Source organism: Petaurus breviceps, unplaced genomic scaffold (assembly GCF_028583685.1).
Source record: "Petaurus breviceps papuanus isolate PSGF00001 unplaced genomic scaffold, PetGlider_PUasm1.0 207, whole genome shotgun sequence".
NCBI lineage: Eukaryota > Metazoa > Chordata > Mammalia > Diprotodontia > Petauridae > Petaurus > Petaurus breviceps.
Window position 1 is genome coordinate 22,578,559 of NW_027185850.1, and position 19,695 is coordinate 22,598,253.

At 50.3% G+C, this 19,695-nt stretch overlaps 1 protein-coding gene across 1 annotated transcript in view; it reads left to right on the forward strand.

Annotated features, from left to right (window-relative positions):
• Window positions 1–6,729: 6,729 nt before the first annotated feature.
• Window positions 6,730–19,695, forward strand: part of LOC138164965 (zinc finger protein GLIS1-like) — a 111,730-nt gene continuing 98,764 nt past the window's right edge. The window contains exon 1 of the mRNA XM_069092970.1: window positions 6,730–7,599. Coding sequence (XP_068949071.1) covers window positions 6,739–7,599 — 861 coding nt within the window. The 5' untranslated portion in view covers window positions 6,730–6,738. The remainder of the gene's footprint in view (window positions 7,600–19,695) is intronic.

Sequence of the window (19,695 nt, forward strand, 5' to 3'; positions counted from 1 at the left end):
CTGCCAGCTCTAAAGTTTTCTGTTCTAAGACTCTCCAAGGCCTGACATTCCCTATTCTAAGAGCCCTCTCAGCTCTGCCATCCCCTGTTCTCAGGCCCCTCCCAGCTCTGCCATCCCCTGTTCTAAGTCTCTCCCAGTATCAGGTATTCACCATATCTGAATGAGAGCACTTCCCCCCTCCTTGTTGCCCCTCAGCAGATCGCCTCCTTAATCCTCTTTCCTCTTCCAATCTTGACTCTCCCTGCCCATTGGTCCTTTACTTAGCTCCTTCAAACGTGCTCAGTCTTCAGGATCCTTACACAACGTTCCTCCCTCTCCCACCCTCCAAGGTCTCATCCTCCATCTCTCCTCACCACCTCCATGCTTTCCTAGCATTCGGTACTTGACTGTAGCCTGGCTTCCAGCCTCCACCATTTAGCTCCAAGTGCTCTCTCCAGTGTCACCAGTGACCCCCTAGCTGCCAAATCCGGTGGCCGTTTCCCACTCCTCATCCTGCTTGCCCTCTCTGGCCTTTGACCCAGTTGGCCACCCTCTCCTCGCTTGGTTTTCCTGACCCTGCTGTCTCCTGGTTTGCCATCGACTGGTCCGACCAGACCAGACCCCTCCTTCGGCATCTTTGCTGGGCTCCGTCCTGGGCTGTCTTCTTCCTCTTGGTGAGCTCATCGGTGCCCATGGGTTCAATGCCCCTCAGATCTCTCTCTCCAGCCCTGTCTCTCCTTGAGCTTTGGTCCCCTTTTGCCACTTGCCGATCAGATATTTCAGAATGGATTTCTTGGAGACGTCTCTCTCTGCCCCAAATTGAGCTCATTCTCGTAGCTGCCGATCCCTTCTCTGATTTCTAGATCACTCTATCTGTCTAATGTGCCCTCGGCCTAGTGTTTAACGGGGTGATCTTGGCATCCCCCCTCCTCCTCACTCTCCCACATACCAAGTAGGCGCCACATCTGGCCTTTCTGCCTCTGTAGCTTCCACATTTGAGCCCTTCTCTCCGCTGACCCCTCACCTGGATCATTGCAGCAGTGGTCACCCTGACACGTCCCTCCCCACTCCATCCCAGGATCCACCTGCTGCCAAAGAGACTGATTCCCTCACTCAGTGACTCCAGGGGCTCCCTATTCCCTCCAGGATTAAATGTAAGTTTAGCTTTTAAAGCCAGGCCCCAACCTAGCCTTACTTGACATTATGTTCTCTCCTGCACTCTGCAGTCTAGCCTAATCTCACATCTTCAATTTTGACTTTGTTTTCTTTATCCAGTAGAGCAGAGCACTGGGTACTTTTGTTTTTGATTTTTCGTTTTGGGGACGTGTGTTGGAGGGGGTGGGGGCACCTAGACGCGCTAGCAGGACGTGGCAAAATCTCCACCCATGGAGGTCTTTGAGGCAAAAATAGAATCCTTTACTGAAAGCCAGAAAGGACAGCTGCTTACAGACTGTTAGGGCTGAAGTTATCTAGTAGGTTCCCCTTCTTTTGTAGGGAAGGAAACTGAGCCCTAGAGAGGGAAGAGGCTTGCCTAAGGCCCCACAGTTTTGTGAGTGGTTGAGGTGGGATCCAGAGTCAGAATATTTGAACCCAGGTGTTCTGATCCCAGCCTCAGGGCTCTCCTCTTCCCCACATTATCCATAAGCATTTCTGATGCTTTCATTTCAGTCCAAGACAGTCTAATCACTGCCCTTGGTACAGGGAATTGTAGAATATTCAAGCTGGGAGGGACTTTTTTTTTTTGAGGAGGGAAAGCAGGGCAATTGGGGTTAAGTGACTTGCCCAAGGTCATACAGATAGTTAAGTCTCAAGTGTCTGAGGTCAAATTTGAACTCAGGTCCTCCTGACTTCAGTGTGCTCTATTCACTGCGCCACTTAGCCGCCCCGCTGGGAAAGACTTAAAGGTCATTTTGTTCAACATCCTCATTTGACAGAGAAGGAAACTTAGGACCAAGGTCCTTGGAGGAGCAGGCAGTGGGCATGTGAACTCAAGGTGTCTTTTTTCAGTTCACTTCCATTCAGCAACAGTAAGGCTAAAGGATGAAGGGCCTGCACACACAAGAAGGCAGTTTGTGTATCACTGCTTTGTGGTCATCTACATTCAGAAGTCTTGGAAATTTTTCTTTTATTTCCTGCCTTACAGAATTCATTTTAAAACATTTGTGATATTTTTCTGGATTCCCAAGTTATTTCTGCACATCCTGTCCTCAAAGGCCTTTGCTTTGGACTCTTAAAATCCACCTGGACTTGTAAAATCGTTGCCATTTGCTTCTCTTCTGTTAAATTTTCCTCTGCTCTTTTGTGTCCTAAATTCTTCTCTCTCTCTTGCAGCTTCTATTTCTTAGAAGACACTCTCTATCATATGTTCAACTTTTCCTGCTCTTCTGGACTCTGTTTCAGAATTCCAAGTTGAAAGCTCTGTCTCACCTACATTCCTTCCTCAGTTCTTCTCTGTAAGAGTTCTATTTCTTTTTTAAAGCATTCTGGGCTTTCTTGCTATTTCTCCATGATCTCTTCAGTTAATATGGCCTCATTTTCACTTATTCTGTCATCTTGGTTCTGCGTGTTTTGGTTTCTCTTTAACTTTTAAACTTTTTAACTTCTCTTTCCCTTTAAGAAGGTTTTCCTCCTTCTCCGGTGGTTATCTGCCCAAGTGCTGAGTGTTTATTCAGGCCATCTCCCTGGCCCTTTCAGAACCTCAGTCCCTGTTGGTCATTTGTCTTTGGTGCCGTTTGTTTACTTACCTTTGAGGACCCTCTTTGTACTTCAGCCCCTCTGTACCCCCCAGTGCTGTTCCCCATCCCAGATCCCGAGAGTGTGCCTGTACTTCTATTGGTGAGTGTGGGAGTCATTTGAGGAGGGGGACTGAGGGGCAGCTTCTTAGTAGCAACTCATTTTCGTTGAAAGTTTGGAGATCGAAGGGGGCTGCAGAAAGTCCTCTTGGTGCACACGTGATCTGTAGTAAAGTGTGTATAGGGATTTATACACACACACATATGATATATATATATATATATATCTCACCTGCTCCTCTGCCTACAATTCTTGCTTTTTAAATAAAAAAAAATAAACCCAATCCTTTATGTATGTAAACTGTTGCCTTGAACAAGCTGCCATGTTTCCAAGCTTAATAGTGGGACTGTCCCATCACTCCTGACCTGGGCTGCCTATTCACTTACAGCTAACATTTATAGGGCTACAAAGAGCTTTACACATGTTTTTTCTTATTCCTTAAAAGTATACATATATATATATATATACACATATGTATGTATATGTATATACACACACTCCTACACACATATATACACATGCACACATACACATATATGCACAAGTTCACATGTGATCCACTTGACAAGAATCTCTTTGCCCAGAATAAAATACGAGTAACTCTGTTTTCCTGAAATAGGAGAAAACCTAGATTTCCCCATCTGCCACCTGGGAGGTCATCTGATGCCTCTCAGCTTTACCCCAAATTTACTATGAGACTTTGGAAAAAGCTCTCCTCTTCTCTGGGTCCACTTCAGTCTCTTCTCATAAAAAGCGGGGAGGGTGGTCTTGATTTGAAGATCTCAGTGGGTCCATCCACTTGGGCTCTTTGACAGTTCATTTCTCCCAGGTACCTAGAGAGATGGTTTCACCATGGAGGGAAACTAGAAGGTGCAAACCCTAGCAGATTCCTCGGAGTCATGGTAACTAACATTTCCATGATGTGCTAGGTGTCGAGCTCCCCATGAGGTTGGAAGTACCCAATTTAACGTCTTCAGCTTCCATCTTGTCTCATGTGAAACAGTGCAGCCTGGGCAAAGGTCCCAGCAAGATGTTTTCAGAATCTTGGCCTGGGTGTTCTGTGAGACCCAGACATACCACCTGGGAGGTACTAGTTCCCTCTTGGGTAACCCAGCCCCGGGGCCTGGAGTCAGAGGGTGCAGGTGTGAGTGAGTGATCATGGACAAGTCACTTATTCCTCTGATCCTCACATCTCTGTAATAGGAAGACTGGGCTGAAGGTGATCCCTGAGGATCTCAGGCCCAGCAGAACCTGCTGGGGTTCTTAGCCCTCCAAGTTTGTGCCTTGTGGAAATCTCAGTCTCCCAAGAGGCCAAAATGGGGAGAAACCTTCTTGGCCTCTTTAAGCCTAAAGCATCCCTGTTTCTCTCCCTGAAGTCATAACACATCGGTCCCTAAGCCTTTGAAAAAGTTTCATTTCTAGGTGGAGGTGGAGGGCAGGAAGGCCTTCTAGAAGCTGGGTAGCTAGCTGTCACAGTGGATGGAGTACTGGCTTTGTAGTCAAGAAGGTCCAAGTTTGAATCCTGTCCCAGATGCAAGTTGTGTGACCCTGAGCAGGTCACCTAACCTCAGTTTCCTGATCTGTAAAGAGGGAATAATAGTATTATCACGTTCACTTAAATGCTTTTAAGGAACAAGAAGAAATATGCGTAAAGCTCTTTGTAACCTTTAAAGCCCTATAAATGTTATCTGTAAGTGAATAGGCAGCCCAGGTCAAGCATGATGGGGCAGCACCACTATTAAACTTGGAAACATGGCAGATTGCTCAGGGCAACAGTTTACATACATAAAGGGTTGGGGGTTTTTTATTTAAAAAGCAAGAATTGGAGGCAGAGGAACTGGTGAATTTTATGTGTCCAGAACACTGTAACAAAGGTCAGAGGTAGAATGGGGTGGCTAGCCATCCACTTTGGCCTGAGAGCAGAATTTAGGGAGCAGCAATGTAGAAGGATGGTGGAAAGGTTAACCAAAGTCCAATTATGGAGGCCTCAAATGCCAGGTGAAGGAGGCTGGCCTTGACCCTGTACACCATGGGGAGCTATGGAAGATGTTGGACATTAGTACAGAGGGATGTGTTCAGTTAATCCACAGGCATTTGTTAAGAGTTTATTCTGGGGCACCGGGCCAAGGACTGGGAAGATAAATCACATATAGTCTCTGCCCTCACAAAGCTTACAGTCTAACAAGAGAGGCAGCTTGTTCATAAATAGAGATGTAAGATGCAGACAGCAGTTCCTTGAGCAGACAGATCAGAGGTGGAATGTGGCTAGGGGGCAGAGGGGCCTCTGGGAGGAACCCTTCAGTGAGGAGTCTGGGACAGTAGTCCAAGCAAGGGACAAAGTGGCATCCCTCCATTAAATGGGGAAGAGGGGCAGGTTGCTAGGGGCCACAGCTTACATAATTGACAGCTTTTTAATTTAAAAAATTGTAAAAGAAGATCACAACTTTTAAAACGCCTGAGTCAGGGAAAAATCGAAGAAGAATTTAAAATTAGAAGCAGATTTCCATGTAGCTAAGGCATCTCACAAAGTCATTTGCAGCCCAGCTCTCTCTGGACACCGAACTGTCGCCTTCAGAGCCCTGGGAACTTGATTCCCCTAGGGCCCTCTGGGTCAGGGGGCAGCAGGAGCCAAGGATACATAGAGGGCCCTGGGTGAGGAGAGATGCCAATTAAAAAAACACGATCTGCTTTCTGGGTCTGTAATCCAAAGCCGGGCAGGGGCTTTGTGCTTTACAAAAGAACAGTAGTGGTAGGGTCGGGTTCAGTCTTCTCTACCCGCCTTCTCCTCCCTCCCCAGGCCATCCCAGTCATGCTTTTGCCCCCCCCTTCTCTCCCCTCGCTGCTCTCCTTGCAGCTCCTCGGAGTTTTCTTCCTCTCTGAGTTTTCACCCACTCACCCATTCTCTAGCCACCTCCTCCACATTGTCCCCATCCCTCTTTACTTCCTCCTCTTTAGTCTCCCCTCAATCTGACCTTAACTCTTTGTGACACCCCCCCCCAAAAAAAACCCCAACAAACTGATCATCCTTCTTGGATCTAGAATCTCGGATCTGGAAGGATCCTCAGAGGTCAGCTAGTCCCAACTCCCTCATTTTACAAAGGAGGAAACTGAGGCTGACTTCCCCAGAGTCACACGGGAGTAAGAGTCAGAGCTGGCATTTGAACCTATCACCTCTGACTCCAAATCTGAGGCTCTTTCTACTGTAGTTCTCTGCTCCCCACTCCCCAGTCTTTGGTCATTCACACTGCAGAAATCCTGTCTGTGCCCTTCAGAATGTGAGCTCCGTGGGGGCAGATGGGCAGCCCACAAGCATTTATTCAGCACAAACAGTGTCAGGCTCTCTCTGTCTCTCTCTGTCTCTGTCTCTCTCTGTCTCTGTCTCTCTGTCTCTCTCTCTGTCTCTCTGTCTCTCTCTGTCTCTCTCTGTCTCTCTGTCTCTCTCTCTCTCTCTCTCTCTGTCTCTCTGTCTCTCTCTCTCTCTGTCTCTGTCTCTCTGTCTCTCTCTCTGTCTCTCTCTCTCTGTCTCTCTCTCTGTCTCTCTGTCTCTCTCTCTGTCTCTCTGTCTCTCTCTCTGTCTCTCTCTCTGTTTCTCCTCTTTCCCTCCCCTCCCCTCTCCTCTCCTGTCTTTCTGTCCCCCCCCTTCCTTCCTTCCTTTAAGGTGCCTGTTACATAAAACAGTTCAGGGCCTGGGGCTTGATCCAGCCTCCCTCTAAGTCACCCTTCCTAACCCTCTGTTCCAGGTGTCCCCGGTTCCAGGACCCTTCGTGCATGAATGGAGGAAGCCACCCCCCTCAGCAAATCAAGCAGGAATGCCTGAGCTCGGACCTCTCAGCTCCGCGGAGGTTTGCTGAGGCCTGCCCTCCCGGGCTGCACTCTGACCTTGACCTCCTGAGCAGCAGCCCATTTACGAGCCCCTCTCCGTCCTACCTGCTGAGCGCCGAGCATCCTGGCCTGGGCCCTGCCTCCATGGGAAGTGATGGGCCGCCCCCGCCACCCCCTCCACCGGTCCGCTTCCCAGCTGGCACCATGAAGAGGTGCTGCTTCTCCATCCTGCCGCCTTCCTCCTCCTCAGCCTCCTCTCCTTCACCCTTAGCCGTGGAGGGCCTCGACATCACCACCATCATCCGCACTCCGCAGGCCTCCTTGGTTACCTGTGTCAGCGGCCTCCGGCCCGGCCCTGTGAGCATGCCGCCCAACCCCCTGCCGCAACATGGGGCGCCTAAACCCCCCCGGCCTCTGGCCAGCCACCCCTGCAGCCTGCCCTCGCCACCGGCCTGCCTCGTCCCGCTTCCTGCCGAGCTGGAGTGTGGGAACCGTGACCTGCTGCAGGCGCAGCCCCTGCGGCACCTGGAGGGTGAGGGGACTGGCCTCCGGCTCTCCATGAGCGGGGCCGTCCCCCAGCAGGAGGCCTCCCACGGGGGCCACAAGGTGGGCTTCCTGAAGCAGGAGCCAGCCGATGACTATTCCTCCAACCCAGAGCTGTATCCTCCCCCGCATCACCAGGGCCTGCCACCCCCCTACCACCTGCATCAGCAGCTGGGGCTCCCCCTCCCCGGCTCCCCCAAGGCCCCGCCCCCCAGCGATGGAGACGAGCTGGAGCTGGGCGGTGGGAGGCAGGCATGCCGCTGGATTGACTGCGATGCCGCCTATGACCAGCAGGAAGAGCTGGTCCGGCACATAGAGAAGACCCACATTGACCAACGCAAGGGCGAAGACTTCACCTGCTTCTGGGCGGGCTGCGTGCGGCGCTACAAGCCCTTCAACGCCCGCTACAAGCTGCTGATTCACATGCGGGTCCACTCGGGGGAGAAGCCCAACAAGTGCATGGTAAGTGAGGCTAGCGTGGCCTCCGCACCTCGGGGCCGCTCTTCTCCCTCCGACCCCAGACCCCACTACCCCTGTCATGGGAGGGGAATCTAACATTCCTCTGGTTGGTTTTCCCTATTGCGGTGGCATGAACAAGGAGTGGAGTTGGGCCTGTGGAGACATGGCGCCACGAGAAAAATTTAAAAAATGGGCTCAGCAAGTTGTTGGCGGTAGAGATCCACGATGTGGGCTGCCCTCTGTTATGGGACCTGGGACCCCGGGTGGTCAGGAATGGAGACTTCACCCTCTGTCTGTGTCACCAAAGACGCCTTCCCTTCCCTTGCCTTGCCCGGTGCCCACCTCTCTTGGCCTACATTGGGTCTTAGGGATAACACAGCCACCGAACATCGGCTCTCCTTGGTGTTGGTGACCCAGCCTTGTGTTCAAGTATTTCTCTGCTCCATAACTCATTGGGTCTGGGCCTGCCCCAGCAGAACTACTTCCAAATCAGTCACACAATTAGTGAAGAAAAAGACAGAGAAATAGAGACAGGGAGGGACACCGGATGGGGGAAAGATGGGGAAGAGAGACCCAAAGGGCCAAGGAGAGCAGTGTTGAGATGCCAGGTTTGGCATCCACAGACTGGTTCACGGGGCAGGCCAGAGGCATTAACCAAGCAAAAACCTTGGGTGGGTCAATGCCGGCATCTGTGGTCATGTTCATCTATCTAACTGCCACAAGACCCTTGTAACAAACTGGGGGTCTCACCTGAGCATCGAGGGAAGCCAGGGCCAGGGGTCTGTCATAGGAGGGAGGGGCACCAAGGACAGGCCAGATGTGGATGCAGTGTGTTGGGAGAGGGCTGAGCTGGCTCCTGCTTAGTTAGTTCAGCTGCCACCCTGAGAGGAGGGGCGCCATCATGGAGCCACCGTAGGGTGATTGTGCTGGGATACGGTATCCGCTTGCAGGCAGCTGGCCCAAGGTCCCATGGCCCTGGCACCTAGCAGGAACTTTTTTCCAAAGGCTTGCTGACTGATTGATGTTGCTTGCAGTGGTATCAACCCAGAGCTTTGTTTGCTTGCTCCTCGGCTGGGTGGCACTTGCTTGTTCACATGGCCACCCTTTGTCAGCTTTCACTGGACAGTGAGTCCATAGATGTGCAGGTTAGATGAGGGCATATACTCAGCGAGGGACATTCAGTGCTAGTGGCATTTGGGTTCTCAGTTTTGGGCTCCCACAGAGGCAGGCCTGATCTGGACACCCGAACCAGCTGCAGGGGAGCCCCCAACCTGGTGGGATTTCCCAGTCCTGAATGGGCATTGCCTCAGTCAAACTGAGACCTGCTAAAGAACTTAGCTTGAAAAGGCCTTGTCTCCCACTGAATGTGGGGCCATCACCAGCTATTCTGATCCATATCTGGCCACTGGACCTAAGTGGATCTAGAGGATAAAGTTAGGCTTGTGACTTTGCACAGCCCTGGCTCACTTAAATCCAGTTCACTTGCGTGTCATGGCATCACCTCCCTGATGCCGTGGTCCTTCTCTAGAATGAAGGACAAATAGCTGCTTTACCCTGGGGGCCGTGAACTTTTTTTTTTTATATTGGGATAACTTTATTTCGATATAATTGGTTTCCTTGGTAGTCCTATGATATGGTCTAGCCAAATTCCCATTCTCCATTATTATTTTTTTTTGGCATCTACAAACATGGTTCAGAGAAAGCATTCATCGACTTCACCAGCCTGCCAGAGGGGGATCTGAGACGCACAAAAAAGTGCTGAATCCTGTCCCAGGACAAGTCCCTGAGTCCCAGACCAGGCCTTCTCCTATTCCACTGAGAGAGCCTTGCTGAGAGACAGGGAATCCCCATCAGCAACAATAGTAATAAAAGTAATGACTCCCCCACTCCCATTTCTATAACCCCATGAAGTTTCCAAAGCATTTTCCCAGTCTTGATGTGAATATATATATGGGTCCACAACCCTCAAAGTTACCCCACAACAGTACTTCAGGATAAAGAACGCCAGTCTGATTATACCCATTTTGTAGAGATGGAAACTGAGGCTGGCAAAAGGGAAGTGGATGCTGGAGTTTTTCTAGGGCTGACTTTACAGCCACTGGGCTTTCCACCACATGTCCTCACCCACACTCCTCAAAGTGGGAGCACCTTCTGGCTGGGCCTGGAAGGCCTCCAGCAATGGGAGAGCTGCTGCCCTCTGAGGCTGGAAGGTCCATTCTGCGAAGGATTTTAGGCCATGGGGATGGGGAGAGGGTAAATCGCTTTAGGAAGTCTGCTTGTTGAGAGCCAAGCGCAAGGCCACCTCAGATGCCGCAGATCAGCCCTGGAGCCATATCCAAATGGGCCAGAGGATGAGGCCTGGCCGCCTTGGTCTGGGGGTGGGGCATGCAGAGCTGAAGCCCTTCAGTAACCCCCTTCCCATCTCAAGCTTCCTGGAAACACCGGACTGGACAAGGCCAGATCCTTGGCCAAAAAAAGGGCCCAGTTTCCTGTGTCACCATTTAGATCTGCATTGCCAGGCTGAGCTCTCCAGATCCCTTTGCCCAGGCAGGACAGAGACTTCCCAGTGTTCAGAGTTCTCTCTGAGTCTTCTCAGGGGAAGAGCTCCATCCTGGAGGGGGGATGTGCACAGAGAGGAGGCTCTCAGGCTCTTAGATGTGGAGCTGGAAGGAACCTCAATGTCCTTCCATTTTACAGAACAGAATCCAGCATTACAGGCAGCAAGAATCAGAGACAGGATTTGAACCCGCATCCTTGGACTCTAGAGGCAGTGGTTTTTCTTTTGAACCATATGGCCCCCATGACAAGTGAGAGGAATGCTCCAACAGGCAGAACTAAGCCACAAGTCCCAAATACTACCCCATTTAGTCTCCTTAGAGCCCGCCTGGCCTCCTGGATGGAGACTCCCTTTCTCTGTCCATTCCTGTCTTTCCCTTTTTAGTTTCTTAAAATGGATTTCTCTTTGGAGGATGGGCTGCAAGCTGAGTAGGGGTCCCACCTCCATCGGCTTGCATTTGCTTAGAGTTTTGAGGGGGGGCTCCGCTTGACCGTCCCACAATCCCCCACTGTGTCCAGCCTCCAGCCAGCCCTTTGCCAAGGCAGTTTTTTCCTCCCACCAGATTGCTGGCTGGCCACCTAGGTAAGGGGGTTGCTGTCTTTCCTGGCGAGTAGTGTCCCCGCCCAGATAAATAAACTCTCTCCTCCATGGACAATTATTAATTTCTCATGACAAGCTTTGATACCACAGGCTGTAATAGACAAAAGGAATCTGGGAATTCAGGCTACTCGAGAACAGGAAATAGGAGAGACGTTTTGATTGAAAAGCCATTGGTCCAGGCCGAAAGCAGCAGTTAATCCTTTTATTATCTTTCCAACAGCGGTTTCCACAAGCCTTTCATGAGGTAAGGTTCCTCCTCATCCAACTGTAACACTCATCCTTCCAGCTGGTTTAAATTTAACTGGCCTGCTCCTGCCTGGGCCTGGCCCGCTGAGAACACTGGCGGGAATGTGCCGGCGTTCCCTCCTGGGGATGACAGGGTCATCTCAGTGCTGGAGCCAGGATGGGCCCAGGGGCTTACCTCGGTTCTCATCTGTGGCCCCAAACCCATCCATCGGCCGGGCTGTCTCCTCGATGGGACCCTTTGGGGGCTTGGCTTGGGTTGCTTTCTCCCCTACCCCTCCTTTCCTTTGAGTTCTACAAGTAGTCAGAAGGAAACTACCTAATCTCTCGGCAATATCCTGTTATGTTTCATACTTAACTCATGTTATTTTAGCCTTATTAAATTGGAGCTTCATCTGCATTCTAATCCAAAGGACAGCCAACCAAAACATTGGTGCCAGGAGGACGGGGCTCTGGCTTTTGAAAGATTAGTCTCGTGTCTTTCTGAGATCGCATCTCCCAGACAAGTGGAATTTCAATTGTCTGAGACAGCCGAAATTAGCCGCTTAGCGCGCCTCAGTCCTCAGCAAAGAAGGGAAAAGCTCTCAGGAAGGAGTGGTGATGACCTCTTGTGCCCTTGACATCCTGTGGTCAACGGAAGACCATCAACAAGTGGTGACCGATGAGCCCCTCCAGGCCAGTCCCATCCAAAGGGCCTGCTGTCCTCTCTGGACGTTGGGATTCTCTGGGAGACGGCATCTTTGCCTGCTTGTTTTGTGGAGGGCCTTGTGGGGTTGGGTGAGAATCTTGCTTTGTTTGCTGTTCTCTGCCCTTGAGCAAATTCCCTTTCTGCTTATCCCACCCCATCCCTTCTGAGCCTCAGTTTCCTCTTTTGTATGGTGGGAATCAGGATCCTTCCTCTGCCTACTGCATAGGGCTGTTGTGGGGAAAGAGCTTTGTCAGTCTTAAAGGCCGGCGTACCCTCACCCAAATATCCTCTCCATCTGTGCCCCACATCCTCCCAGAGAGACCAGGATGAAGCAGGTGCTGATGGCACAGTTCACGGCCCAGGAGAAGAGAGACCTGAGGTTTCCAATTCAGTGGGTGAGCCCATCTGTGGGCAGCCCTTTGCTCAGGTAATATGAGGGATGGCTTGTTTAGGCTTCATCAAGGTTCTGCCATGGTTTTGGAGAGGTGTTCCTGGTCAAAAGAAAGAATACTTGGAATGTCAAGAGTGTGGGTTCTAGCTCAGCTGGGATGCATGCTACCAGTCTGACTTAGGGGCAAATTTACCTCCCCTCTGGGAGTTTTTGTTTCTCCACTTATAAAATGAACGACTAGTGGCCCTCCAAGGCTCCTCCCTACCCTGCCATACTGTGTGTTCTAAGGCCCTTCCCAGCCCTGACATCCCCTGTTCTAAGGCCCCTCCCACCTCTGACACTGCCTGTTCTAAGGCCCCTCCCAGCCTGACAACTCCTGTTCTAAGGCCCTTCCTGAGTTTCATATTCCATCCTCTATTGTCTTATCTGGCCCTGATGTTCCAAGGTTCTAGAGGACACTGAAGCTCAGATCGGTGCAACCATGCGTTTTTAGAGCCGTTTGCAAAGTGCTTTCCAACAGGATAGCTGGCTTCGTTATTGTCCCCATTTTACAAACGATGATACTGAGGCTCAGGGACGTCAGAATCTTTTAAATCAGAAGGGACTTGGGAACACATCCAGCCCCCATGTGAACAAATTGGACCCTAAGGTCCCTTCTTGCTCTCAAGATCTTTGATTTATTCTAGAGTTAGGAGGTTAAGAGCCTAGCCTATGTAACAGAGACTGTGCTCACAGCCAGGCAGCCTCATTCACTCATTTGTTCCTTCCTTCCTTCATTCATTGAATATTAAAGAAAGTCCAGATCTGAAAGTGTATTTCAAAATGTGCTCTTAAAAAGCCCCAAGACTCCTGTCAATAAAACAACATGAAAATGAAGCGGCAGTTCTTGCCTGGACCCCCTTCAGCCGCCTGAGTTTTTAACGGCCCAGGGGTTTTCTTTCTTTCTTTCTTTCTTTTTGGCCATTTTTCCTCCTGTAGAACTAATTAGTTGCATGAAACCAAATAACTTGGCTGTCCCGAGCTGAGGTTTCTGGTCAAATTAAAAGGCAATAAAATGAAATATTGTTTAAAAACCCTGCCAGCAATATCCTTTTTAAGCTTCCTGATGATGCCAATCCTTTCTGTGCTGGAGATTGCTAACAGCAGTTTTCATTTGTGTGCCCTTCCCTACTCTGTATGGATTCAGCTGTGTTCAGGACCCTAGCAGGGATGAAGAGGACCTGGGGTCCCTGGTGAAAGCTTAAGTTTTAACCCAAAAAAGCCAAGCTCCTTTTGCTGGGCACAGATTCTTGAACTGGAGGGATGTCTTGAGCCCTGTGTGAGCTCCAGCAAGGTGCTAACCATCTCTGAGTCGCTGTTTCTTCACCTTTGACTTGGCTGTGTGATGGAAAGCAGAATCCATGCTCTGCCTACATCACAGGGCCATTATAACCACATGAGGATGTTTGTGGGAAAGTACTTTGAACCTATAAAGGCCTAGGTGCATATAATGTTAGAACTGAGAACAGAAGAATTGGGGGGTTGCTTATAGAGTATCAAGGGTGAACCTCAAATGTCACAGATTGGAGGGGTCAGAGTTGGGAGAGGCCTCATTCAGATGTCTTGGAAACTTTGAAAATTAGTATTTTTCTGAGCCAGAAATGATTTTTCTGACAACCTTCGTATGGGCTAATGGCCCTCAGAGCCTTCTCTCATTACCAGCATTCACTCACAACCCTTTATTTAAAAATTTATATTGTCAGAGTCAATAAACATTTATTTTTTGTTAAATGCCCACTATATACGAGACCCTGTGTTCTGGGCCTCAATGTCCTCTAGCAAATGAAAGAGTTGTATCTCTGACATTCCATCATCTAAGGCCCCTCCCAGCTCTGACATTCCCTGTTCTAAGTTCCCTCCTGACCCTGACGTTCCCTGTTCTAAGGTCCATTTCCCCCACCCTGACTTTCTGTTACTTTTCTGGCTGAAAGGAGAGGCTTGAAAGAGGAGGCTTCTTGGCTGACATCCCTGTTTCTGCTTTTTTCTCCACTGTGGAATTGCCAGGTGGGGGCTCACTGCCCTGCCCTCTCTCTCCTGCTCTGAAGCAGCTGGACCAACCTGGGCTGCTCTGCTCTTGGGGACATGCCTTCCGGGCGTGGGTCCAGATGTGTTCCTGGCCCCTCCAGCCCTCACCTGGTGTCTTCAGGTGGTGGGTAATGGATCTTAAGCCTGCTGGCCGGAGAGCATCTCTGGAACTCCCTGCAGACCCGGAGATGGGAAAGCACGTCCTTCCGGTGGGTCCAGCACGTAGGAGAGTCTACCCAACTGCCCTTTGTTTCATCGTCTAGGCGATAAATCTTTCCCCTCTGCCCATCGAAAGCGCCTGTGAGGCCTGCAAGCGATTACCGCTCTCTTGTGTTGGGATGCTCGTGAGACATTTTTCTTACATGGGTAATGATAAAATGGGAGTCCATCAGAAATCTTTTATGGCCTGGCCCAGCTCCCAATCCCCCAAAGAGCCTGGATCCAGGCTGGCAGTGGACGCTTCCAGGCTTGCAGTCCTTGGACTGTGGGCTGCCTTTAACCCCTTCCTGACCTGTCCACCCCTGGCCTCCCAGTATGGCGGAGTGGATCTGGGTTCCAGTTTCAGCTCTTCTATTTGTGAAAATTTGTGTGACCTTGGCAAGGGACAGAGGAGAAGGAATAAGCATTGATATGACATCTAATATGTTCCAGGCACTGGGCTAAGCACCACCTTGTTTTTGGGGTGGGGAATAAATATCTCATTTGCTCCTAATAACAACCTTCAGGGGAGGTGCTATTATTACCCACGTTTTGCAGGTGAAGAAGCTAAGGCAGACAATGGTTGAGTGACTTGCCCAGGGTCACACAGCCAGTAGGTGTCTAAGGCCAAATTTGAATTCAGGTCTTCTGGAATCTGGGTACAATACTCTTATCTACAGCACCCATTAAATGCCAGGCACTGTGTTTATTTCTGGAGACACAAGACCAAAGAATGTTCTTCCTCAAGGTCAAGCCAACAAGGACATCTGTAAATAGGTATAGCTTACATAAAAGGTGAATAAATGCAGACATCTACAAGGTCTTTCAATACAAGGTGGTGGGGAAGTTACTAGTAATGAGGGATTCAGGAAGCACTTGATACAGAAGGGGGATGTGAGTTGCACTTTGAAGAAAGATTAAGGGAGAGTGGAGGAGGGAGTGTGCTCCAGGCATGGGGGATGGCCACTGCAAGGGCATGGCAGTGGGAGATGGGATCTCATGTGTACAGAACAGAGAGAAAGCCTGTTTGCCTGAATCCAGAATATCTGATGAGGCTATAGCCTTTGAAGCTAAACAAAAGGGTTTGTATTTTATCCCCAAGGCCGTAGGAAGCCGCTGGGGTTGGTTGAGTTGGGGAGTTCTGTGGTCAGATCTGGGTATACAGCACCAAGTGCTTTGTGACCCTGAGTGAGAGGGAAGTGGGAGGAAGGGAAGAGCATCATTGAGTGGGGGCAGGAAGGCTTCTCAAGCCTGTACAGGTTGGAGAGGACCAGGACACACGTGGCTTCCCATCTCTTCCTGCCCTGACCCTTTCTTCTCTCCTCAGCTCCGTGCTGGGCTCCCAGGGACACTCACTAAGCATTTATTCACCATTTCTATTGATCTCTGGGCTAAATGAGTCAAACTTTGACCATGACTCAGTGGGCCATTTTTCCCCAGAATCTTATTGGCTAAACTGAGGCCTTGCTCCTTCTTCTAGGTGACTTTCATTAATTCAGCCTCCCTTAACCAAGCATTAAGCATATGCCCAGTTTCCTCATAGGTAAAATGAGGATGGAATCCTGGCACCATTTGCATCAAGTTATCTCTAGGGGCAGGTCAGGGGCCCCATAGAGCAAAGAGAACTGGCCCTGGAGTCAGGAAGACTCACCTTCACGAGTTCAAATCCAGCCTCAGACTTCCTAGCACTGTGACCCTGGGCAAATCACTTAGTCCTGTTTGCCTCAGTTTTCTCATCTGTAAAATGAATTGGAGAAGTAAATGGCAAACCACCCCAGTCTTTTTGCCAAGAAAACCCCAAATGGGGTCACAGAGAAGCACACGGGGCTTTAGAAGGAGGCAGGGAATATTTCTTAGATGTCTACCATGTGCTAAGTGCTTTCCAAATATTTTCTCTTTTGATTGATTTGATTTAGAGCTAGAAGTGTCTTGTATTATAGACCAGCCCCTCATTTTAAAGTCAGGGCTAGGGTTCAAGCACATGAAATTCAATTTTTACTAAAAAACAATACAATTTAATTTAAAAACAATAAAGTGAAGTAAAGTGCGGCTTTCGGGGAAGGGACTTAACTAAAATCCCAGGGGTAGTAATAGTAGCTGACGGTTGTATGGTACCTTCAGGTTTGCCTAGGATGATTGGTTTAGAACTTGGTAGGGTCCTTCCTCAACCCTTTTAGAGGTGAGGTCATGGTTAGGTGACTCACCCAGGGTCACCTAGCTAGTGCTGGAGACATTTCCTCTCTGTTAAGTCAGGTCGCAGCCCGGCAGGATTTGAACCCTGGCCCTCTGACTGAAGTTCAGTCCTCTTTCCACTAGGCCTGGATCTTTCTAGAAAGGGCTGTGAGGAGAGCATTTTGTAAGGTACTAAGAAGGTGTGAGGGGGCTGGGAGGGCCCAAGCCTGGGCCAGACTGGCAGAATTCCTGCGAAAGCTCTACGGAGTGAAGCTTTGGGGCCTGCACCCACAGGGGTGGCCCCACAAGAAGCCCTTCTAGAATTCCCCAGGCCTTCACTGCCTGTTCTGTCTGGCCTCTCACAGGACTTTGCCTATAATGGATCTACCAGGTAATACCACATGTCCTTGTCAGCTCGACTGGTGTGCTGGACTGTAAGCTCCCCAAGGGCAGGGGCTGCATCTTCCTATTTCAGTTTCCTGCCACCCCCACCACTATATGGAACACCCAGGCTTCACGCTCTCCCCAGGTGACTTGAGGCAGTTTGCTTTCTCCTCTGAGCCTGTTTCCTCATCCTTAGAGTGAAGGGCTTGGGCTGTCCCACCTCCCATCCCTACACTCACCATTCTCTATGGTTGGGGAAAGGCTGGCTCTTTGGCCAGACCTGCTTAGGGATTCCTCCAGTCCCAGCTACAGGCATCTTTCAGAACTTGGCTGGACATTTTGTGAAGGGATCTCAAAGCACTTTCAGTCCTAAGGTGCTGGAAGGCTGTGGGGTTACGGGCTGGGCAGGGCAGGGCCTCCTAACTAGGGAGTACTGGGAGGCAGCAGAGGAACAAGTGAGAAGGAAGATTATAAGGCCCTAGATGAAATGTCAAGGGGTCTGTCCAGTACACGGCACACAGCAGGTTCTTAATAAATGCCTCATTCCTTCATCCCTGTTACTATTTGGATGTAGTTCAAAGCTGGGATGTCACTGGGTGTAGAGATCAGCCACCCTGCGCAGCAGCTTCATGGGTGGGTCTTAGAGAGCTTCCTGACCACTGTGGGTTAAGTGACTTGCCCAGGGTCACACAGTCCATTTGTGTCAGAGGAGGGACCTGGTCTCAGGTTGTTCTCAGTTCTAGGCCTGCTCTCCGACCATTCTGCAAAATGGCCTTTGTTCCTAAACAGAGGCAGATTCTATCCAAGGAGCTCCAGAGACTTGATGTGGCTGGAGAACAATCCTCTCCCCAGCGGGCCGTGGCCGCTTGGCTTACTTGGTTCCAATTAGGTTCCTGGAGTCAGGGCCATTGATTTCCTGAGTCATTTACAGGGATAACATGGTTTCCCTCCCTCTGTGACCCGCACATTAACACCTGGTACCCAGCCCAGTCCACGGAGGTGACTGAAAGCATTTGACTTTTTAAATGACCCTTTACTGAGTTCATTGGAAAAAAACACCCCAAACTCAATTTTATACGGAGTGAATGCTTAGGGTTTGCCGTGTACAGCCTTGATCATGGAGCTGGAGTATCAGATGTTAGAACAGGGAATGTTAGGGGTGGGAGGGGCCATAGATCAGGGAGGTCAGGGCTGGGAGGGACTTTAAAGACTACCCAGCTCATCCACATTGTGTAGAGAAGGCCCCTGAAGCCCAGAGAAGGGCAGGGACTCAAAAGAGAGACTTGAACTCAGGCATTCTTACTGTAAGCCTGGTGCTTTTCCTATAGACTAAGCCACATGTCAGGGAATCTGTTTCCTCAGGAGAAAATGGGCAGCTCAGAAGTGAGAGGGTCTGTCCATGGTCAGATGCCTGTGACAGCCCTAAGGACCATGGCTTCCAGCCCCTGCTTCTTTCTGGCACTCACCTCCTGCCAGGAAGTGGAAAGAGAGCATGGGTGCCTCAGCCCATCCGTGCTGTGGGACGCTGGCAGAGAACCTTCGTCTCTCTAGGCCGTAGCTGCCTCCTGTATAAAAAGGAGAGGATGGAGTAGATGATGGCTGAGGATCCTGCCTAAACCTGTGTGATAGGTGTCCCTGGCCTTGCCTCCTCGAGCCTCAGTTCCACCATCTGTACAATGAGGGTTTTGGGGACTTCCAATTCATAATCTAAGATCCTTTTGTCTTTCCTGCTTCACTCCAGTGACTGACCCCGCTTGCATTCTCTGGCCTCCTCACTAGGTTTCTTTTGGTTTTCCCAGGGGCATCATGGATCTTCTCTGTGCAGCCAAGGGGGCTTTCGGGTGTAGGGCCTGGGCTCACCAGAGTCAAGTGCGGAAAGTGTTCTGAACCAGGAATATATCCCCACAAACCATAGATACTAGAACCTCCCAGAAGCCCTTCTTCTAGGGCTGAATTTCCCCTCTGAGGCCACCAACACTCAGAACAAACAACATTAACCAGGGGACAGTGGATTGCTGTTGTTTGATTGTGATGAGAACAAATGAGATAATTCCTTGTTTCTCTCGAGGCCCCAGGCCTCTGAGAAGGGATGACCTGAGTGCCCAGGGAACAGCTGCTGCTGGGGGCGTATCACTGGGCCGGTTCCGGAGCTCAGCCAGCTTTCACCAGAAACCTGGGAGAAGGAGGAAGGCAAATAAGGCTTTTAGTGAGAAGCTGAAGCCCAGGTCCTTGATGGGCCTTGATGTTCTGGCTGCCCCCAGATGTCTGAAACAGTCTAGTTTTCCTAAACTTCACTTGATTTTTGTAAACAGTTGTTGATATCCTGGTGATTGCCTGAGGTTATCACTCTAGTGGGGTGGAAAAAGAGCTAGGTGGACCGAGGGATCATTGGGCATGGGGAGGGGAGCTTGGTTCTGTGTCTCATCCTTGCCTTGTCAAGAGATGGCACTGTGATGCTGGGCAGACTCCGAGGCTCTCTGGGTCTCGGTTTCCTTGTGAAGTGCTAGTGTTGTCTTTATCTTTAAAGGTCTTTCTAGTAGTCTGTATTCTAAGGCTCCTCCCAGCCCTGACACTCCCTGTTCTAAGGCTCCTCCTAGCTCTGACATCCCCTGTTCTCAGGCCCCTCCCAGTTCTGACATCCCCTGTTCTCAGGCCCCTCCCAGTTCTAACATTCCCTGTTCTAAGCCTCCTCCAAGCTCTGACACTCCCTGTTCTAAGGCTCCTCTTAGCTTTGACATCCCCTGTTCTAAGGCTTCTCCCAGCTCTGACACTCCCTGTTCTAAGGCTCCTCCTAGCTTTGAC